This window comes from Cryptotermes secundus, unplaced genomic scaffold, assembly GCF_002891405.2.
Source record: "Cryptotermes secundus unplaced genomic scaffold, Csec_1.0 scaffold954, whole genome shotgun sequence".
Classification (NCBI taxonomy): domain Eukaryota; kingdom Metazoa; phylum Arthropoda; class Insecta; order Blattodea; family Kalotermitidae; genus Cryptotermes; species Cryptotermes secundus.
The window spans coordinates 6,533-30,675 of record NW_019727792.1 but is presented as its reverse complement, the minus strand read 5'-3'; the positions used below and the strand labels follow the sequence as shown (position 1 = coordinate 30,675).

At 41.3% G+C, this 24,143-nt stretch overlaps 1 protein-coding gene across 1 annotated transcript in view; it reads right to left on the bottom strand.

Annotated features, from left to right (window-relative positions):
* Positions 1 to 19,271, bottom strand: part of LOC111865032 — a gene marked incomplete at its 5' end in the record, with an annotated part of 26,888 nt that extends 7,617 nt beyond the window's left edge. Inside the window, 4 exons of the mRNA XM_023852734.2 lie at positions 1,182 to 1,360; positions 2,452 to 2,653; positions 12,757 to 12,939; positions 19,129 to 19,271. Of these exons, the coding sequence (XP_023708502.1) occupies positions 1,182 to 1,360; positions 2,452 to 2,653; positions 12,757 to 12,939; positions 19,129 to 19,271 (707 nt within the window). The remainder of the gene's footprint in view (positions 1 to 1,181; positions 1,361 to 2,451; positions 2,654 to 12,756; positions 12,940 to 19,128) is intronic.
* Positions 19,272 to 24,143: the final 4,872 nt, after the last annotated feature.

Sequence of the window (24,143 nt, the reverse complement as noted above, 5' to 3'; positions counted from 1 at the left end):
GGGAACGACAGTAACAAATCAAAACTTGATTAAGGAAGAAATTAAGAGGAGACTGAACTCGGGTAATGCTTGCTACCATTCATTCCAGATCCTTTTGTCTCCTCGTCTGCTGTCTAAGGACATAAAAATTAGTACATAAAGAACTATCCGGGCCCTGCATATTACATTTTTGGGTCATATTTTAGGTCATTTTTCTGGATTTTTTCGGTCATTTTATAAGTCATTTTTAAAATATTTTCAGGTCATCAAAATCCGGGCCCTGGTTATCAGTATTGTCTGCAAACGTATCCACACGTTGTGTTTCTCAAGGCGTGTTTTGTGCGTTGAAATATTACAAACGTGACATCGAAGGTAAAGTTATCCCTGTGCTTAACTAAATAAGCACTACGCCATGAAGGCGCATGGGGAGTGGATTTATATATCCACATTTTCTTGAGCTCGGCACTAGTTGGAGGTGAGTGGTCAGCTTCAAGCCCCGGCTGCTTTTACCCTCGGGGAAAAAGCCTCCAGTACCCATTAAATAACAGGTTTGGTAGACCCCAGAGCCGGTCTGAACGACTTGGAGAAGAGAAAATTCTTGACCCTACCGAGACTCGAACTCCTACTCCTTTGTCATCTAGCCAGTAGCCAGTCGCTATAACATTAAATCGAAACGAAGTTAAAATTTCGTGTTTGATAAAATTGAAGAAGTGGGATTTGTAATACTACCGGTGATCATTGCACAAGAGGTAGCCCACTATGACGTAATTATTATTATTATTATTATTATTATTATTGGGTTAGTTAATGGCGCTCTCAGTAGCTAGATATAGCATAGAATTGGTGGATGACAGATGAAACATGAGTTGGAAAGTATTTGGAAGGTAGCGGTTGTGGCCTAATCATTTACCTGGAAGGACTGAGGACAATCACGAAGAAACTCAGAAAGTCGGTGTTCGGGTCGAGATTCGAACTAAGCACCTCCCGGATACGAATGTAGGGCGTTACCGCCAAGTCAACCCCTCCGGTTTAGTTGCAGTTCCTGTCAGGGCTCCGTCAGGATACACGGGGCATTGAAGGTAGGTAGGAACCTAAATTCTTTCAAGAACGTCAAGATAAAACCTGAATACGGCAGTTTTTATGGATTTTGTAATAGGAGTGCGTGACTTTCGTTCAGTACGCACGCGAGTGACGCAGCCTACCTGCGCCACCATTTCCCCGGACGAAATGGCTTGTCGCACGAGGTGCGAGTCGTTGCCCTGCCTAGGGTCCGTCGTCTCCGCTGTAGCTCTCAGCAACCTCCCGACGCTGAAGTGGACCCAGCCCGGTGCCTGTCGCACCGCTTTCTGACACAGAGCCGACTTGTTGCTGCCGGGACCCCCTGCACAGACAGTTGCGAATCAAGTGGCGCAGAACCACGGGAACACAATCCGAGTACGTGAGAAAGTGGCAGTTGTTAATGATTTCTACAAAATTCACCTCTACTCCCTTCATTCACGAAACGTAAAGCTATCCCAGTAATAGGCCGTGAAGGCCCATAAGGTTCTGAGACGTCGAGGCTCCCATTTGTCTAGACAATCGGCTCACAGATGGCGGTGAGGTTGTCAGCCTTACGCGCCGGCCTCCCTTTACTCCCAGCAAGATTCCTGGTATTCATTTCTATTAGAGGCTGGATCGACCCTAGGGTCATAGTGTGGCTTGAAGGATTAGGTCAATTGAAAAAATTCTCCTCATCGGGACTTGAACCCGTGACCTTCCGGCTTGTAGTATAGTGTCTCAAACAACTACACTACCGCGTACCCATATTCATTCATTAGCGGAATGTAATAAGATCGTAACATTGATTGAAGGCTCTGTTTTAGGACTCAGCGTAAATAACAAACATGACTGAGTGACTAACAGACGAACTGATTGACACACCAAGTAACCATCTATACGAACGGATAGGGTGGCTAAGCGAACAACCAACTAAGAGATAACTGTTTAATCACTAAACAAATTGACTAATTAAATAACTAATTTCCAATGTATCCAACAAATTAACCAGCCAACTAATTAATCACGCAAAGTACTGACGAAACATATAATCAATCAACTAACAAAGTAGATGCCTGACCAGGCAACACACTAACGAACTAACCACGTAGCTAGACAACAGAATGAGTTGATAATAAATCGGCTTATTAACAAAGTAATATAATAATGGACCAACTAAATTACTGATCAGCCAGTAAACTAAAAGCCAAATAACCAAATAACCAACTTAGTTACTAACAAGCCACAGACTAACTAAGAAGAAAGAAACTATGAATGACATTTGAAGGTTCGACATAAATGGCCGTCCCTAGCCAATTGTGAATAATTGTAATGGAACTTTATGCATTTTTCTCCGGCAGTTACTGCAGAAGGCACTCTGCATGCATTACAGTTGTCTCCCCTTTCATATCACTTTATTTCGCGTGAGACACTCGCCTATCACCCAGATGACCGGTGGGAAGCCCTTGGCAGGCGCCTTGTAGGGTATGGACTCCGAGATCTTCTCAACGACTGGCGCTGGAACTACGTTTGCGGGCACTACCGGGCCCTCTGTTCCTTGATCATGCATCCCCAGAGTCTGCAGCACCACCGACCGGAAGTCCTTGTACACTTCACTCGGGTTCCGCTCGCCGTTTACCTGCAAATAAGAATTGTCATACTGTGTTCATCTCGTTAACTAACCGACACTTCACATCAAAAGGCTTCAGGAGATAAAGGTGCCTCCCAGTGCCCATTGAATAAAGGCTTTGTGGGCCCAATAGCTGCTTTGGACGTGACGGCGAAGAGAGAATACAGAGTGGACTAGACTGTAGCCACTCGACCGACTCAGCCACCTTATCTCGCCTGTTTCACATTCAGAACAAGAATCATGTCTCACTGTCTCTTTGCTTGCGGATTTTCTTATTCTTCCTTCTATCCTGAAAATGGAGGCGATGCGTTCCTTCGAAACGTCGGTTAACACCACATCTACACGGTGCCACATCCCAGAAGACTGCTTTCTTTCTAGTCACCGCCGTGAAAAAGTGAGCCAGCAGTTAAATTTCCATCTTGAAAAATTACTCACAGTACAATTTTATTGTTGTAACAAACATGAATATGAGACCATCTGTAGTTTAAGAGTATGCGGTCTCTTAATGGACTGACCTCTAATTTACTAACAAGGATGCCACTGTCTGGAAACATTATTTACAGTTGCCAAACACTGTGGCCACACGGTCTAAGGCTTGAACTCTATTCGCTCGCTCGAACACTGGGATCGCGGCTTCGAATCCCACTCGAGGCATTGATGTCTGTTTACGTTTATTCTGTGTTTGTGTTGTCCTGTGTGTAAGTAGCGGCTTTGCGATAGGCTGATCCCCCGTCCAAAGAGTCCTGCAGACTGTGTATAGGATCAAAAACTGAAAAAGCGGACAANGGTTCATCACCGTGTTCACAAGAGCCCTCCACTTGTCCCTATCCCGAGGCAGATTTATCCAATCCATACCATCCCATCCTATCTCTCTAAGATCCAATATACAGCTACTCACATTATAATTTATATCGTTGAAAATAATGTTTTTTAACGGATGTATTGTGACATTTCGTTGGAATGCTTGGAAATGGACGTAGTTTGCCACCTAGAGGTCTATGTTGAACGCAAAATTTCGCCGAATTTCTCACACCGGAAATTCATTTTTCTAATTTTCAAATTATCTCTTTTTGATCATACTAATCTACTGATTCAGAATCTGCATTTGTGGTGCTAGGATTATGACCCCCTCCCCCCGTTTTCAGTACACTTTTTAGCTTGTAGCCTGTACACTTCTTAGAAATAACATGTGAGTTAAAGAAAATATGTATTCATAATAAACAGCGTACATTTGAAAGTACGGCATGGGATAAGATGTTCGAATCCCATTTATGAAAAGTTGAATTCCAGATTTATTTCTGTAAGAATGGAACACTGGAAATGGACCAGTCTTTCTTCTAAGACGTTCTTCCAAATGTCTGAAGGAATGACGATTTCAGAATTAATTCTGAGCAGGAAACGATAGTTAGTTGTGGCCAGGAAAGGAAGTAACAAACTTTCTGGCCTTTCTGAAAGCAATGAATTGTTCTTAACACTACGCAGTTGCGATGTTATGCCACAACATTATGAATATAACATAATTATTCTATTCTGAATGAACCATGTATTTACCTTTACTGTCACGAAATATGTGTCTTTGAATTTTGAAAGAAAATACATACTTCTCCTATTTAAATATGAATGTAGGCTATGAAATGCAATTCGTTCAGTAATCTTTGCATTTATATGTGGCCGTTAAAGGTTATTTGTGCGATGGAAAGTCAGACCCCACTTCGGTATTCTCTTTGCTATGCAGAACTACACCCGGGTATATCAGTAATCACAGGATGAAAGCGAATAGGTAAATAGAATTGATCGCACGTTATTTCAGCCATGCTTCAAATAATTTGTTTTTATGTGGACTTCTTATATATTCTGTCTATGCAATGTATTGTAAAGCTGCCACGGAATGTATTATATGGATATAATTTTATATGCTCAGAATCATGTATTCAAAATATATGTTATTCAATACAGGATTATTGTTTAAGAGTAATTATTCCAACTTCCCACTGCGGCGGCAAGGTTTCGAGCCCAGGCCAGGTCATGTGGCATTTATGGTGGATAAAGTGGCATTGGAGCAGATTTTCTCCGAGTACTTCGGTTTCCCCTGCCAATTATCATTCCACCGACTGCTCCACACTCAACATCTATCGTCCGGGGCTGGTACAATAGGGCAGTAGTGGCCGACGTACCAAGCGGACTCAGTCTCACCCCACTCCACGAAACAAAAAAAATTCCAAACTATTTTCCAGATGGGAAGGTCGCGGGTTCAAATATTGATGAGGTCATTGGATTTTTTCAATTATCAGTGATAATATTAATGATGTTTTTATTTATCTATTTTGGTTTATTTAACAACGCTCTATTATTATTATTATTATTGTTATTATTATTTGAGGGGGTGGGTTTCCCCATGCACCGCGACCAGTTGTTGATCTATTGTACGTCCCCCTTTGATATTCTACCAGTCCCCATACCCTGCCGGTACTGGTGCGTTCTATCAGCCCCGTTGAGCCAACGAGGTCGGCCCTCGGTACCTTGATGCTTCCCCCATCTACCAGAGGTATTGGAAACTACTTGGGCGGGAAACTTGCCTAATTTTGCTCAGAGGTCTCCTAGAGACATGAGGATCTTTTACGTGCCGTAAATCTACGACACGGGACCCACGGCTTAAAGTCCCTCCCGGAGGACTTGTTCCCTGAACTTTTCCGCCCTTAAAAATTCCACGACCTTGAGTCATGAGGTGGGAACGTTACCCCTAGACTACGGAGACCGCTTAACAACGCTCTAAATAACTCAGACTGCATAACCTACACCTGTATGAAGCTTAATATGTAATGTGTTACAGAAGGTCTGAAAGGAGATGATCGTGACCAAATTTGAGGTAATATCCGGAAATTTGCCTGGAATGACTGAACAACGAAATTCTGAACCAAAATATCCGGTATTTGGGCCTGAATTTGAACTCGAGGCCTTCGAATACGAAGCAGGAGTGGCAACACTCGACCGAGACGTGTGGATGTGACGTGATGTAACGAAAATAAGGCGAGCAGCAATCTAGAAACATGAATTTTCTATTTGAACACTTAGCTCTCCTATTATCGACGCCTCTCGAAGGAAACGGACGTTACCGGTTTTTATATTGTGCACTAAGAGTAAAGGGCTTCTTAGGGAGCCAAAGGCGAGGGACGCAGACTGATAGTAATCTGAACACGCGAGAATATACGAGTGACGTTGGCAGTATATATCGATTAATATCGACCTCGAACCACAACGTATAGTACTATGATATTTTCGTCGTTTTGCACTAATGTAAGTGCAGTTTTGTGTTGTGTATTGTACAGAGAATTTAGTAAATTAGCCCTGAGAGAATATAATTTTATAATATGAATGAATTTTGTTATTAAGATATGGATAAGCCTACGCTGTACAAGTTCACAACATGTCTACAATAATTGAAGCGGTCTTTCCCATGGTGACGTATTGTTTATTGTTTACCAGAACGAATTGGTTTAAGTTTATTACTTTGTTTATTTGGGGGCACGTGGTAACGTAGTTGGTTGAGGCACTATGCTACAAGCCGGAACGTCGCGGGTTCAAGTCCCGATGAGGTAATTGGATTTTTGCAATTGACCTACTCCTTCCGGCCGCACTATGACTCTGGAGTCGACTCAGTCTCTAACAGAAATGAGTACCAGGAATTAATTAAATAATTTTCCATGTGAGTAAAGCGCGGCCGGCGCGTAAGGCTGACAACCTCACCGCCATCTTTGAGCCGATTGTCTAGATAATGTGGCAACCTCAACGCCTCACAACCCTACGAGCCTTCACGGCCTGTTACAGGGATAGCTTTATTTTTTTTTACTTTCTATAGAAGGAAGTACAGTCGCATGGCAAGAATGTGTTGTGCGTTACGCAACTAAATGTATATTTTTCAAGACGCCTAATCATGAGTATGCTCGTTGATCACTGAATAACACTTATTCAGGAGTATGAAGTTACCAGATTCTAATGTATTCTTAGTACGAAACGCGAAATTTTAATTGTAAGGAAGGGACTGACTCAGGATCGCAACCATTGTGGGATTTCGGCATTTGTTGTGTCCAAACTTCAGTATTGCTATCACACACAGTATTACTTGACTTGTACTTGTAGTTTTTAACGTGTCACTGGGATGTGCCTAGTTCAGAATTTAAGTGCTGTTTATTTTAATACTTTACAAAAGTAACCTTAAATCAGCGCCATAGTTTTTAGGTGTTCAGATATTTATGTTAGGGTGTGTCAGTTTCTAAAGGACGAAATTTATAATTTTACTTCGCGCTTTCCCCTACCCTTTTCCAATACATATTTTCCACTTTCTTGTTCGCTGCTGTGGTTATCCTGTCGGTTCGAGGTCCCATCAATATTTTTGGGAGAAACGCTGATATATCGATATATAAAATACATCATATATCTTTTAAATACAGAGACTTGATAACACTTAGCGTTATGTAAGATTTGAGGCTTTCACGGCGGTGACTATGAAGAAAGCAGTCTTCTGGGATTTGGCACCGTGTATATGTGGTGTTAACCGACGTTTCGGAGGAACGTATCGCCTCCATCTTCAGGGTAGAAGAAAAAGTATAGGAAATCTGCAAGCGAAGAGACCGTGAGAACCGGCTTCAGAGTTCACTGTTGCACACACACTAAGAGTTCTCAGCCTTCACTAGTCGTATCCTGGCAACGAATTTGTAACAGTCTGTCACTTCAAATCCCACACGAAGTCTTCTTTTCACTGACTAATTCCTTTCTTGCCCTAATTCTTTAACTGCATTGTCCGAAGATTAGACTCATTTTAATTCTTCTAATCACAGGCAAATGTCCCGGCAGGCTGGCTTCTCGAAACTCGACTCGACTCTTCTTTGTAACGACTTTGCACGGACCACACACAAAGCACAGCCTCTATATTGTTGGGAAGGCGTGTTTACAGCGCCCTTGCATAGGAACGGAAATTCCTCGATGTTGTTTGCCTATCCTTTGCAGCGGGAGTACCTTTCCCAAATCGTTGCTTAGCAATGAACGTCTATTCTGACTTCAGTATTCCGGAAGTCGGGCGTCATGTCACAATATACTGTATACCTGTACAGCAGTAAAATATCTAATTACATTATGAGACTTACTTACTGGCTAAATACAGCGTACCAGGTTCTTGAAATTATGAAAAGCCTTCCAGCCACAGCACGTGAACCCCATCAAACTCTTCCGTAAAGCAGTTCAACCCTATTCACAACATCGTAAACTGCCTCTCTAAGATTCGTTTTAATATTATTGTTTGGGACTCGTGTTGCATTCTGAGTTATTCCATTTTCATGAGAATACCACGTGAACTCCTATCAAGAGATCGATCCATATTTAAAGATCCACGTAGGCTGGAACTATGAAACAATCCTACTAAATTATTGCACATCATATTTTGGGAAATTCGTGCCGTTTTATCAAAGGAAATTTACTGACGCAATAGGTCGGACTCTTTCTTTATGAATAGAACACCTAAAATATCGGAGTTCCTGGATTCATAAGAATTTAGAAGGGAACTTACAGTTTTTATTATGGTGGAATCAATTGCTTTTTATTTATTTACCTAACGTCTTGGCAAAATGAGTTTATACGGTCTAATTAAATATTTTGTTACTGGAGATAGACACACAATACCTATCAAAGAAGAAAAAAAGTAAAAAGCTTACAAAATTTAGGTATGCAGCTTTACATGATGTTTGCGGCGAAAAGGTCCTTTTCTAGTTGTACTCAGTCATGAGACTGGGAACGTGCAATCCATATGAGAGTAGACAAGTTCCTTCATAGCGTTCTCTTGGCAATATTACTTACTTACTTACTCATGGAGCTGAGCCCTTCTGAAGGAGCCGCCAATTCTGCAGCTACGCAAGAATTTCCCAGCATTTTATGGAACCCGAAGGTTCATTACTTTGTTCACAAGAGCCCTCTACTGGTCCCTATCCTGAGCCAGATCAATCCAATTCATACCATCGCATCCTATCTCTCTAAGATCCATTTTAATATTGTCCAACCACCTACGCCTTGGTCTTCAAAGTGGTCTCTTTCCTTCTGGCTTCCCCCCAATTTCCAATACCCATTCCTCGTCTCTTGGCAATATTAACTGTAGAAATTATATTTCTCTGATGCCGATCCTTAAGGCAAATTTATTAGAACCTTGACTATAGAGCTGCAACATACAGACGTACTGACAGATCCATGAACACTTTTATCTATTTATCTATGGCACTACAGTCCTTGTAGACCTTGGCCGATCTATCAGTTTCCTAATTTATGCACGGTAGGACTCCTTGGACTGGGGATCACTCCGTCGCAAGGCCTCAACCTATACAGAGAACAGCACAAACATGAGATAAACGCATACATACATTCATACCGTGAGTGGGATTCGAACCTACGATCTCAACGTTCGAGCTGGCCTTAGACCGCGCGGCCACTATGCACGATCTCACTTACAAAGGTAAAAATGGCGAAGTTGTCCTGAGCTTAATTATTTAAGCACTATCCCATGAAGACCTATGGAGGACCTCGACATTAGATGGGGTGAGATGTCAGTTTCACATTTCAATCGTTTTATCCCCGAGAAAAAAGCCACCCGGTACCCATTGTGCAGGAGGCTGTGTGGGCCCCAGAGCCGGGCTGAACGTGGTGAAGAGAGAAATGGTGCCCCTGACGGGTTTCGAACCGATGCCGTCCAGTCTCTTATATACATTCAGTATATGTATGTCGTGCAAATGACGCATAACAACTGAAACCTGAGTACGAGGTGGCAGAAACTGGTCTATGGATCACTTAATGACCCTTTTTCAATGGTGTGTAGCTCGCCAAGCAAATTTACTGGGACCGACTTCTTCATACGCTGTAATTACTGCAAGGATGTCCCTCTGAGAACAATCCAAGCCTCTAATTACTTGCATTTGTGTCACGGATCGATGGCTTGCGTCAAGCGCTGTGGCTACCGGGCGTGTATTCACTCCCTTAATTCGAAAGTAACACGCAATTTTATTGTCGCGGTAAAGACCTTAATGTCACCAAACTTAACACACATGGCAGTGATCATAGGGGCCGGCCTCGATACGGAATATAGTGGTCTTCGAGCTTCGCGTCTGTGGGAGTTTCTATGTCTGTATCGTGTTCACTGAAGTATGGAACTTTAAACACATTTGCGAACGTATACTTAACAAGATTAATTTAGCCTTGAACTGTACTTTACTTTGAAATTCTATTTAGATAAACTATCGCAAATGTTTGAGAAAATTGTAAGGGGGGACTTCTAAAAACTTAAAAAGTCAATTACAATAAATTTTTACTTAATATTCTTGGAAGGAATATTGCCACAAGTTTGGAATCCAGAAGTGTTTCTTCCATGGAAACGCTAGAACAGACCGTTGCATAAGAAGCAACAATAGCGGTATTGTAATTCTAACAGTGAGCCGTTGCGTAGAGAACGCCGAATCTCCCCGGAGATGAGTCTCCACGGTTATAACGAGGGTTCACTGCATAGCAGCGGCCGAGGTTATAAAAAGGGTTGAAGGCATTTGCCAAGACAGTCGGAACCTAGACGCCATACGATATAGAAGAAGACAGACAGAAGACAAGCAAGAAGGCAGACTTGGGATAGCCGTGGCCGAAGACAGTTGAGATCCAGCCACGGCCAAGGACAGTTGAGACGTCGCATTGGAGTACTGGGCCAGAAGTCAAGTGACGCTGCACGTGACAATATATATAAAGCTGCTTTTAAACAAATGTCCATTATACTAAACTTTTGAAGCGAGAATTTAAGCAAATATTGCATTTATTTATTTAATTAAATTTTAAAATCCATTCACAATATCGTATCACCCACAGATAGCTGAACAGAAGGTCGTGCCATAGTTCAGGCGGTTAGTTGACGGTTTTCTACCACTGCGGTCCGGGTTCTATCCAAAGTCAAGTCATGTGGGATTTGTGGTGAAGAAAGTGGAACTGGGGCAGGTTTTCTCCGAGGACTGCGGTTTCCCCTGTCAATTTTCATTCCACCGACTGCTCCATACTCATCATTCATCATCCGGGGCTGCTACAATAGGCCAATTAGTGGCCGCCGTACCAAGTAGACTGTCTCACCCCACCCCAAGAAACTAAAAGCAAACTGAACAGAAGATATTGGCATGCTTAGAGGCTGATTCCATAACTACAGGCATGGAAGTAGTTACTTCGTAGTTGCGGACAGGTTTCGTCCTGAAGAAACGTAAACTCCCTTAGCTAACCTTTCCTCGATTATTTAATTACGTTTTATTTGTTTTCATCCTATCGTTTTTCAAACTAAGAATGTTTTCACTGGTCCTCGTCGACGAGTGAGAGGCACTTATGCTTCGTATTCGGGAGGTCTTGGTTCAAATTCAGCCCGTGGACAGGCTCCCCCAACTTAGGCATGAGTGGTTTTTCTCAGTCACTCAGGGTCATTACCTGACATTAGTCCGTGACTGCATATTTCCACAAACTGTCGTATTTATTCTTCACTAATCATCCTAGCAATCGACACTACATAGTCTGAGCAACTGGCAACATCGTTAAATAAAATAAAAAACAAAACTCCGTGGCCTGTAGTCCGCAAGCGAACTATACCGACCGAGCGAACGCCGTTTGTCGGCGAAATTAGTGCCGACTTTAGAGGATAGAGGGTGTCGCTGGTCAGCGCAACGAATCCCACGAAATAACTCCTCAGTTATCCTCAAGAGGCTGAGTGGACCCCGTTCCAGACCCACTACTTCTCAGAAAGCTGGTAGCGCTGGGAATCGAACCCGGGGCCTCTAGATCTGTAGCCAGGAACCACTACACCACAGAGGCGGTCAGCGTCGTTAAATACACCGTAAATAAATAGTAGAATTGTATATTTTAGGATAAAATTCGGTGTAATCGTTTGAATGTCCGCCGATATTCTAGAGGAATTTGTCGCCTCCGTTTTAAGGTGTTGAAGTGAAGCCATGCGAGAAACCAACCTGAAGCAGACAGCAAGCGGCTGTGAGAACTTCAGCGTCTACATAAACTGTTAGTGTTTCCGTGTCGTGTTTTAAATACGTGTAGCATTTCATTATTCTTACGCGGCCCAATTAAGAAATTACAAACTGCAGAATGGTTTAAATACTGCTATTATTGCACTTCAGAATAACTAACTACCGGGCAATAATATAGATACCACAAAGAAAAACACACAGACTTTAATTGACGCTGTTAAGGAGGCTGGTCTAGAAGTAAACACAGAGAAAACTAAGTACGCATTTCCGTTTCGTCACCAAAATGCAGGGCAAAATGAGGACATAAAAACAGGTAACATATATTTTGAAAATGTGGCACATTTCAGATATTTGGGAACTACTATAACAAATCAAAACCTGATGGAAGAAGAAATTGAGAGGAGATTGAACTCGGGTAATGCTTGCTCTGTCTTCTCGTCTGCTGTCTAAAAAACATAAAAATTATAATACACAAACTATAATTTTGCCTGTGGTTCTGTATGGGCATGAAACTTGGTCTCTGACATTAAGGGAGGAACATAAACTGTGGGTGTTTGAGAACAGGGTGTTGAGGAGAATATCTGGACCGAAGAGAGATGAAGTGACGGGAGGTTTGAGAAAACTACATAATGCGGAGCTTTATACCTTGTACTCTTCTCCAAGCATAATTAGAATGATCAAGTGAAGGAGGATGAGGTGGGCAGGGCAGGTAGCACGAATGGGGGAGAGGAGGAATGCATGTAGGCTACTGGTGGGAAAGCAAGAAGGAAGGAGACCACTGGGAAGACCAAGACGTTTGTGGGTGAACAATATTAGAATGGATCTTAGAGAGATAGGATGGGATGGTATGTGATTGGATTGATCTGGCTCAGGATAGGGACCATTGGAGGGCTCTTATGAACACGGTAATGGACCTTCGGGTTTCATAAAATACTGGGAAGTTCTTGAGCAGCTGCACAGGTGACAGCTTCTCAAGAACAGCTGAGCTCCATGAGTGAAGTGGGAGTGGTGTTTGTGAAGATAACTTATTCCAGACCGTGTGGACTACAGAGAGAAATGTGACGTAACGGGACAAATGCAGCTTACCGCATACAGCATTCCCCTTTGGTCGAAGTAATCCGCGACCGGCATAACATTCTTGTAAAAATTGTTGAGCTCCATTCTCGCGAGGCTGAGTACCACGTGACCCAGTTTGGCACCATAGTCGATCTGACGCTCCAACACCTTCTGTCTCCAGCTCACCAGAATCACGCCGTTAACAACTTGGATCTGAAACACATACTTTTAGGGTCAGGACTTCCTTATTTCTTAATTGTCTTAAGGTTTCTGATGATGGTCGGTTCATTATGGCTCAAGGGTTTTATGTTGGCACTCCTCACCGTCTGGGATATATATACGAGTATATATATATATATATATAACATACACGATGTTTCGAAAGCTGGATCAGTTTTCGCCATCAGGTGTAAGGTGGGAATTTGCCATGCAATAGCTCAGGCGGTTAGTCGCCGGTTTTCCCCCGCCATGGCTCGGGTTCAATCCTAGGTCAGGTCATGTGGATTTCTGGTGGATAAAGTTGCATTGGGGCATGTTTAGTTTGTGTGTGTGCGTGTTTCTGTGTTTGTGTACAGGTAGGGGCCTTTCGACGAGCTGATCACCCGCCCAAGGAGTCCTACCGAATGTGTAAGCTCTAGGAAAACCGAAGTGAACGGAGAAGTTCATGGAGGTAGGCCTAGGCCCACTGGGGCTGTAGTGCCAAGGGGGAAAGAAAAGAAGTTGCATTGGGGCACGTTTTTTCCGATTATTTCTGTTTCTTATGCCAATTCTCATTCCACCAAATGCTCCAGACTCATCCATAATCCGGGACTAGTGCAGTGGACGCCCAAGAGTGGCGCCATGCTTATGCGGTAACTTCTTCGCGAGGAGAGACGATCATCTAACCGTCAGAATGTTGCTAGCGTCGCAACGCTGTGTAGCGCCTCGCAAGTACGTTCTGCCCTTCCGTTCATGTGTACCCATGAAACAGTTCGCGAAACGCTGCACAAATTTACATGAAATTTTATTCTGTAGAATTTTAAAGTAAATTGTCTGGACTACTTACATTTCTGTGCACATTAAAATATTTATCGAGAAAAATATTTCGAACGAAAATTGTAGAGAAAATAAAGCTCTGTGAATTCAGACGAATTGTTGCAATTTTGCTTCTCTAAACTCAGTTAAATATTCTGAATAGGAGGCTGTATTAAAGCAAGTGTCACGTAACTTCGAACAAGGCCAAGAGTAACCTTGAATGCGCAGAAGAAAAATTTCAGACAAGGGGGTGGGTTCGAGGATGTGAAGAAGTGACAGGCGGCCAGTTGTCGGGTCGACCACAGTAAACGAATCCACATTCATAACTGAAATATAAGATGGTGACCTCGCTCAGTATATCGCCTGATGTTCTACTAAAATGTTTCAGTCCTATAGGTCCATGAATTTTTTCATATTCACGACAACAAAACTCGACTTTCTTGATTCTTATCGGCGCCATTGATTAGTAGACTTCATTCAGCATTCAACTGAGTTAGTATTCACGCTCGCAACACTTAACTCATTTGAACGACAACGTTCATTTATTCTATTGATCTGAGGTTTGAAGAAGGTTGGTGGTTGGCAACATGTGAGTTGTAATCATAGAGGCAGTCGCTTTCAGTTTCCTGCACTTAATTGCGTATTTCCCAGTGACTGAATTTCCATTAAACACGGACATTCTCGAAACAACTTCTTGCCAGAGGAAGCTAGAAGCATTTGCCGGGAAGGAAATTACAAGACTGATTCTGAAGAGAAATAAGGACATCATTCAGAAGACAATGGATGTATGAAATGGAATGGTTCCGAATAAGATGCAATGAAGGGGTCTGGCATAGGCTTTTAGTGATATTGAACCATCGCAGAAAGTTTTTGGCTGGTTGGTTAGTTGGTTTGACCGCCTTTGTGGTCTAATGGTCAGAGTTCCTGGCTAAAGATCCAGAGGTCCGGGTTAGAATCCCGGCGCTACCAGATTTTCTGAGAAGTAGTAGGTCTGGAACGGGGTTCACTCAACCTCGTGAGGATAACTGAGGAGCTTCGGTCTAGAAAACCGAAATTAACGGCCATGAGGATTCATTGCGCTGACCACGTGACATCCAAGGAGATCTTTGTACGTGTAGAATGGGGTATACACGTACCGTAATTTTTCCGTCGAGGCTAGTAGTAATTCTTTCATGTGGTTGACATGAGCGTAAGCTTGTTTAATTAATCGAATGTGTATAATCAATTACAGATACAGTCTTTCCTGTGATTTTATGAATCAGTTATTCAGTGCCCATAAGTTGTTTCTCTGTGAACAGCGAATATATTAGAGCCTAAATTTGCATTAATCTCATTGGCCTTCATTAGAACAAATATTGGAACATTGTTTCTGAGATGAAGTGACGGGAGATTGGAGAAAACTACGTACTGAGGAGGTTCCAAGTGTAATTAGAATGATCAAGTCAAAGAGGATGAGATAGGCAGGGCAAAAAAAAAATGGAGAGAAGAGGAATGCGTATAGGATATTGGTGGGAAAGCCAAAGGGGAAAAGGCCACTAGAAAAACAAAGACATAGGTGGGTGCATAATAATAAAATGGATCTTAGAGACATAAATTGGGGATGATATGGACTGAACTGATCTGGCTCAGGATAGGGACCAGTGGAGGGCTCTTGTAAACACGGTAATGAACCTTCGTGTTCTATAAAATTTTGGGAAATTCTTGAGTGGTTGAGCGACTGGTGGTTTCTTGAGAAGGGGCAGAGCTCCATGCAGTTAGTGAGTTATTAAGTAAAGTAATTTCAGTATGAAGCCGGTCACGGTAGCCGAGCGGTCTAAGGCTTGTACTGTCTTCGCTCGCACGGAAGCCGGGATCGTGGGTTCGAATCCCACTCAGGGCATGGATATTTGTGTGCGTTTTTCTGTGTTTGTGTACAGTTAGATGCCTTGCGATGAGCTGATCACCCGCCCAAGGAGTCCTACCGAATGTGTAAGATCTAGAAAAACCGAAGTGAACGGAGTTCATGGAGGTAGTCCTAGGCTCACTGGGGCTGTAGTGCCAAGGGAAAAAAAAATTCAGTATGAGCATATTTTGTATTTCTTCTACTAAGGAATGGCTTTGTCTAGAATCAGGTAGGGTGCTTCTACCAATAATTTGAGTTTATCGTTGATTACAAGGGGCCTTTCTCTTGTAAACTTCAGAAATACAATTGATTCCTAATTTTATAACTACAAAGGTAACTATATATATTATTTTACAATGGTATGGCGCATGGAGTTACCTTTGTAGCGAAGGCAAGTTCATGTACTACGTGATATGAATCAATTAAATTATAGGGAATTTCATTGACTGTCCACGGTATATTGCTTTGTCTCTATGACACCCTGTTACTAGGCGACCATGTATAAACAGGTCGATTTATAAGCAATCATACTTCGGCCTGCGGCCATCCTGTGCCGGACATTGCAGTAGAATATAAGAGAATTTAATCGATAAGAGGCTCGGCTTGCAAAGAGCGGTAATGAGCAACGCGTGTTTTTTCCTTCAAGTAAAAATGACGGTTCATGGAATTAAGAAAGAGAACTTCAGTACCTTTTGCCAAAATTGTTCTTATGTTTACGAGAGAAACATGTCGTGGATAATAGAGGCTGAATGCCGCTTTCTGCGAAACTAATATGTGGCACTAGAACCCGCGGATTCAGCGCCGCCGCTACAAAAGCTCGCCATTGTACACATCTTGAGTCAGAACATAGCCAGTTCCGAGGCTTCTTATAGAGCTTAGCAAAACAAACAACTTACGGTGAAGGGTTTTAACCATCAGAATGGAAGACTATCCCTTGTTGACTTCCATATCTGGGGCCGTCTTATTCTTTGGCAACTTGAAGATGCGCCATGTTTTAATTGAAAAAGAGACTGGCATAACATGCCACATGCTTATTAAAACATAAATCTGTGTTAGGCCTAAGTAATGATTGCTTTTTTTTTTCCTTGGCACTACAGCCCCAGTGGGCCTAGGCCTACCTCCATGAACTTCTCCGTTCACTTCGGTTTTTCTAGATCTTACACATTCGGTAGGACTCCTTGGGCGGGTGATCAGCTCGTCGCAAGGCCTCTACCTGTACACAAACACAGAAACACGCACACACACAAACTAAACATCCATGCCCTGAGTGGGATTCGAGCCCACGATCCCGGCTTCCGAGCGAGCGAAGACAGTGCATGCCTTAGGCCGCTCGGCTACAGTGACCGGCAATGTATAAGAATAATATATAGAAATTCAGTTCGTACCTCACAGGAAACAGATCCGAAGCCACGATCCCGGCTTCCGAGCGAGCGAAGACAGTGCATGCCTTAGACCACTCGGCTACCGTGACCGGCATTGATTGCTTACAAATTATTATTTCAGAACATACAGACGTTCCATTAATATTGAGATCTTGACTTTCATAGTAAGTATATATTTATAAGTGTTTACAAAGATTTCGAAAGAACAATCCATATTCAGAGGACATATGTACTCTGGAGATGGAAGTAGCAGGTTCCTCGTAGCCACACAATAGACTACACGTCTTACAGCCCAGAAGACCACGATATAAATTCGCATCGCTGTGAAAACCTCAGATGTCATTTCCGTAATAGTTTGACAGTGTTTGTATTTTGTTCTCCAAACTTGTTTCTCACCAAATTGACACGAACATCATCAGATACCTTTAAGTGCATTTCAGACATGGGCTAAGAGTCACGTTTATTTTGCCAGCGCATTATATGTACGTTCTTACATAGGCCAACAAGACTGGAAAGAATATAGTCCTTGATGTAGGACACAAGTTTCTTAACAGCGTTTTCGAGTTTATTAAGCTTGTTTGGGGCCCGTTTATTCTAGAGGAATCCATACACTTTGTAAACGCTGGAGGGCCTATGTTGAACGAAATGGAGACTATATCGAAAAATGACATAATTGTGTACAGCTTTCATTCAATAAATAAAAAAAATGTTACGGTTTTCATTTGACTTACAAACTTGCATCGCATCTCGCATTCAATTTCACTAAATCTCATGTTAAACTCTTGTTAATTAGTAATACTCTACTACTGTTGAGAAACTGTTTATGAAACGCTGATACGTAGAAGAAATTTTTAAATTTTAAATAATTTAATAAGGTAATTAATCGAATTAAACAGACATTTGAGACCCAAAATATATTATTTCGGCTCCCGAGATTCATCCATCCACAAATGAAATGCGTGTTTATTGCAAAATGTGCTTTGTAGGAACAAACGTAAGGTTAACAACCTCGAGGAGGCAGAACACAAGCAGCCAGAAGAATCATTATTCTTCTGAAAATGACAGTGCCCATTGTAATTTTGATATGAGTGATGGATTAACTATTTATGTTTTTCTTTTGCGTTTTAAAAAAACACTCTCTCTTCATGAGTCTTTGATCAAAGTAGGTTTGTCACTACTGACCGATTTAGTAGTGGTCAGGTGTCTGGATTCCCATGTTACGACTCCAGTAAGTTCCCGCTTTTTCTTATTCCATTTCGGCTGTTGTTCCCCCCAGACACTATGTTGTAGGGCTCAAAATTTTGTTCTGAATTTTATGGTTTTACTGAAAATCGTCCATGACAATTTTATTTTCATCCTCTTGAGATTTAATATTGTTTATCTGAACTAATATTTATCACTTGGGGGCACGCGGTAGCGTAGTGGTTGAGGGGCTATGATACAAGCCGGAAGGTCGCGGGTTCAAGTCCCCATGAGGCCATGGGGTTTACTCTAACAGAAATGAGTACCAGGAATTAATTAAATAATTTTCCTGAGGAGTAAAGCGCGGCCGGCGCGTAAGGCTGACAACCTTACCGCCATCTTTGAGCCGATTGTCTAGATAATGTGGGACCCTCAATGTCTCACAACCCTATGGGCCTTCACGGCCTGGTACAGGGATAGCGTTACTTTTTTTTTTTTACTTTAACATTTATCACTTGCTCAATTATCTTAGATTTATGAAGTGTGTTATTCAACTCCTGTAAAGAAATTTGAGCTCTTTTTATGGGAATCGATGCTCATTACAGTGTTAGAAATGGTCCACCACTGGTTCGTATCCTGAGGAACATGAATCCAGTCTACAACGTCACATCTTATTGTTCTAAGATCCATTTTTATACTATTATGCCATCTACATTTAGTTCTCCCGAATGGTCTTTTATCTTCAGATATTCTATCTAAAATGCTGTATATATTTCATCTCCCTCACCTTCCTGTACAGTCCCTGTCAATCACATTAACCTTGATTTGAGCGTCCTAACAATAGTACAAGTTATGAAGCCTCTCATTTTGCAGTTTTATCCTCAGAAGCAAAATTATCGACTACATAGTTCACCAACGACAGATGTAGAAAAAAAGACTTACCTTTTCTGAGTACTCCACCACGTCTCTCATATTTCTGGGGTATCCGGAAACCAAGTATGTTTTGGCGGCCGGCGCCATCTTCATCTCCAACATAAGCACCTCTGTTACAGTCTTGCTGGAGAGTTGCCCGAAGTCCTTCATGTCTGTGTATGGACAAGAGTAGCTTACTTTAGTCAAAAGAATCTATTAAAGTTGAGGTTTTGTGAAACAACTAGGTTAGGATTGTGATAGTGCATTCAAGTGCCATGCTTCATGATTTGTTGTGTGCAATATATTGTTTGGCTTAGCTACACAGATTATGCTTGTCATTGTTTTCTAAACTACGTCCGTATTCTTATATTGACAGAACAGCTTTTGATTTCGTTGTCAAGCGTTAATTACAAATTTATACATATATTTCGATGTATTTTATTATTGTATTGATATTTATTATTATCAGCACGGATAATTTAGCTATTAAATTTTGTTTACCTAGCATTCCTTATGACTGTCAGTTCTTAAAAATTTCTTTTGAGTTCTGTAAGTAAATTTTCGCAATATTTTACAATACTTAAAATTTAACAACTTATATTTGTGTTCGTTTGACTTCAAACTGAAACATATATAATAACCTATAAGACACCGACACGGAATTTTGCCGTTTTAAAAACCTCAGATCTTGTAGACCATAAATTATAAACTTTAATTACTGTAAGATTTGTAGCTTTTACGGCGAATAAATTCACTATAATTTTCTCGGGCCACCAGCTATCTCAGTGTTGAGCCAAATGCTATCGTCTCGAGATCAGTGTTTTATGCGACTCTTACGTATGTTTCCGCTCCTAGCCAGTTGCGAGGAGTTCGTGGGAAGCCCGATGGAGGCGCCAGTTCACGGCTGTATTATGAGAATTGCTTACATGGGATGTATTCGAACCAAATATTTATAGAAAACGTGTACGAGTGTACAACTCAGAATACCGTTCACATCAAGGGGCGTGGAGAGTAAATCACCAGACAAATATGTATTCTGCTTCTGTATTTCCAATCAGTCATCCTCGATCCCTGAATTACAGTTGTCATTACATATGTATAACGTCATCAAGGCTCTTTTTATTTTACGTTCCTTTTTATAGATGAAATAGTTTGTGTAAATCATCCCCGCATTTTTGCGTAGAGGTCTCGAAATATAAATCAATTAAGATTAATATCCTGTTTTAGTTATATGCTGACCTGATAATACTAGAGATTTCTAACAATTATTTCTGATGCTCTTGTGCATAATTTCTTATTAAGAATGAGTATTGTGAGTAGAGATTGGGAAAGAATAGGAATGCGTATAGGATATTGGTAGGAAAGCCAGAAGGAAAGAGACCACTGGGAAGACCAAGGCGTAGGTGGGTGAACAATATTAAAATGGATCTCAGAGAGATAGGATGGGATGGTATGGATTGGATTAATCTGGCTCAGGATAGAGACCAATGGAGAGCTCTTGTGAACACGGTAATGAATCTTCGGGTTCCATAAAATGCTGGGAAATTCTTGAGTAGCTGCAGATTTGGCTTCGCCTCAAGAAGGGCTCAGCTCCATAAGTAAGTAAGTAAGTAAGTATTGTGAGCAGAGGCGTCTATTCAATTTTTATACAAACTAAAGATCACTGCAGTGATATGTATTTAGACGTGCTACTGAAAATAGACTTGTAGATTATTGCTTGTGCAGTTTCAGGTAGAAATGGTGGATGATCTCTGAAAGCTCGATGCTATTTTACTGGTTTCTGAATCAGAAAAGTTTTGAGAGCCACTTGTAGTTTATCATTATTCGTTTCCTTATTTTACAAAACTATCTATTAAATATTTTAACGTCTGAAAATATGTCATACTTTCATTATACACTTCAGTTCTGCTCTGATTATAAATAGCGTATACATTTATCGAGAAATTAATGGCTAAAAAGTATCCTTTCAAATTCTATTCATTAGGTATGGGCCTATTACAAATCTATATGTTTTTAAGTAAACTCTTCCATGCACAGGAAATTTCTTGAATAGACGAGTGGCTGTTAGCTTCTCGACTGTGGCCTATATCATTACTTAGCTAATTAGTTATGTGTCTGTAATACCAAACTGAAATGCAATTCTACAAATTTTTCTGTGTATAATAGTATAGCGTCCGTTCATTCTCCTAACCAAAGAGTTCGAGACGGAATTTCCTCATAGAAAAAGCGTGAGGCTGTCCACTCGCCTTTATCCGGTACCGAAGTTCTTTGCGCTGACCACGCGACACCCTCTATCCGCTAAAGTTGGTACTAACTTCGCCGACAAGCGGCGGTCGCTCGGTCGGTATAGTTCCCTTGCGGACTAAAGCCGCGGAGGTTTTTTTATACCTTTACTTCACCATAAGTCTTCATGGCGAACTCTTTAATTGATGAATGTGATAACATTTTATTTTTATTTTTTAGTAATTTGGTTTAAAATGAAAGAAATTCTGAATGAATGTAAACGCTGCGTTACCCTTTGAGTGATAAACCTGTGGAAGGCTCTATGAATGGCTGCGATTTAAGCATTTTGTTATGAATTTAATTATGTGAGTTGTTGCGTTGACAATGATGTCTTGTCCATGTATGGAAGTTTGCAACGCCTTTGAAAGCAGGATTCTAAACTGTCGCACTAACTTGGAAAATGAAGGCAATGTTCGTGTCAAACATTTCGTTCGAGGCTATTGAATTAAAGCATAAAGAAGTAGAGGAGTAAATGTATGCATTATTCTTCTGTTTAATGACAGCTTCATACAGAGCAGCGAAGTGGGGCTTGATCTCTATCAGGAATTCTATTGTTTGCTATTTTCAGTTTCTTTATTGTCTTGGGTACGTTTAAAACCGTGTGTATAGGTCTGTATTCATTATTAACAGAGATCTTCATCGAAGAAACGAAAGGATGTCTGTAGTATGTCTCGTTGAGTAGTTCGACTTCAGTCGAAGGTTTGCCTTAAAGATAACATTTCAAAATATTTTTCTTCTACTTTATATTACAGCCAAAACAGCCCGGATTCTTTTAATTCTCGAGCTATCGGCTTTGGGGAAAATATACAATTTATTTATAGTCTAAGAATATTCGGGGCATGCGGTAGCGTAGTTGGTTGAGGCACTATACTACAAGCAGGAAGGTCGCGAGTTCGATCCCCGATGACTATATTTGTTATTTAAATTTACCTAATCCTTCCAGCCGCACTATGGCCCTGGGATCGACTCAGCCTCTAATAGAAATGAGTACCACGAATATTCCTGTGGTAAAGGGCGGCCGGCGCGTAAGGCTGACAATCTCACCGCCATCTGTGAGCCGACTGTCTACAGAAAATATGGGAGCCTTGACGTCTCTCAACCCTATGGGCCTCCATAGCCTGTTACAGATATACTTTTACCTCACGAGTATTTAATAACAGTATTTCATACTATACAACACAGATTGGTAGGTTGATGCGAGGTATAATGAATTTGGAAGAAATACTGTGACATGTCAACGCATTGCCAGGAAACGGCTCGATAAACACTCCGCGATATGCGCACTCAACAATAGGACGAATGTTTATAGCCCTTTGCTAGGCAACTGTCAGGGCGCCAATCGACTGGCGAAATATCGATCACATGATTTGTTTTCAATGTGGTCCGCGCCATGCCCAGTGCTAAGCAACAGAACTGTAAACACGTCTACAATAACAGGTGTTATATCCAGGAAGGTGTTACAGGTGTTAGTGGAACAAACATTCTAAGCTACAGTCATCTGCTTCTTGACATAATTCGTCTGTGACAAATTTTATTTAAAATAATATTGAGACAAATTTTCGCTTATTTATAAGTATGTAAAGGACTATACAGGACACAATTTTTATTGTTCCTTTCATTTTATAAATTTACAGCAAATGTGGTATCAATTTTTCTAGATTGTTGGTCGAATAAATAAGAAGGTTCACTAAAATCTCAAACCAGAATTTCCATCTGTGATTATTTCCCTGATGCACAATATCTGCTTACACATTTATCAAATAACTAGGTTATCTGAAGTAATTATCGTAAAAGATCTGAATATCGGAGACATAATTGCGTATACAGCACGGCTGAAATCATGCTATTCCCAACACACAAGACTGTGGACCTACACAACACGCAGAGAGAACAACTAGTTCCAACAGGGTGTTTCAAAATACAGTTTAAGTGCAAGAGCCATATGTTAAAGAATTCAGAACAGCATTTTCATATTCCATTCAAATCTCTTATATAATTTTTAGCATCTGCCGTCATTACTGTAAACGAGATAATGTTCCTCCTTCAAAACATGTATAATCCGGATTTGGGGCTAATTATGCTCGTACTATTAACAATATTGGTGAGAACCGTGGAATAATTGACGTCATGGAGCAGAGCCAATCTTCATTTAGTCCAGAAATTATCAACCTTTTATAGAACTCGAAATTTCATTTCTCTGTCCACAAGGGCCAGCCACTGGAGCCTTCCCTGAGGCAGATTTCATGTCGTAACATAATATTTTTTAAGATCTACTTCAATATTATCTTCCATTGTAGGCCTAAGTCTCACAAGCGTTCTCTTCCCCAAACTGAAGCTCTCGCGTATTTATGCCTTCTCACGCTGTTACATTCACTGTCTCTACGTGTATTCAGCCATTTGGAAGCTGAACATAGCTAGTATCTTTTTACTGGGGCACTTGGAAGAGTTGTACTGCCATCCGAGCCTACAAGAAAGTGGGTGAGTCGTATATTTGCTCGTGGGAATGAAAATAATTTGACAAAAAACTGTCCAGTGTTAAGGCAACCTGTCGGGCTATTTTCGAATGGAGCTGGGTGAACCGATAAAAAATTCAATCGTGAGCCTGAGTACTAAGGCTCAAGTCCCGGCTATAACACCGACTGTACAACATGAGTCATATCGTGGTTTTACTTATTCATTCTAGACAAATTTCAGGAGAGTTTCTGTATTTAGTCCTCAAGCCGTTTCTAATGCTTTTATGATAATTATGTTGCTCACTCTGT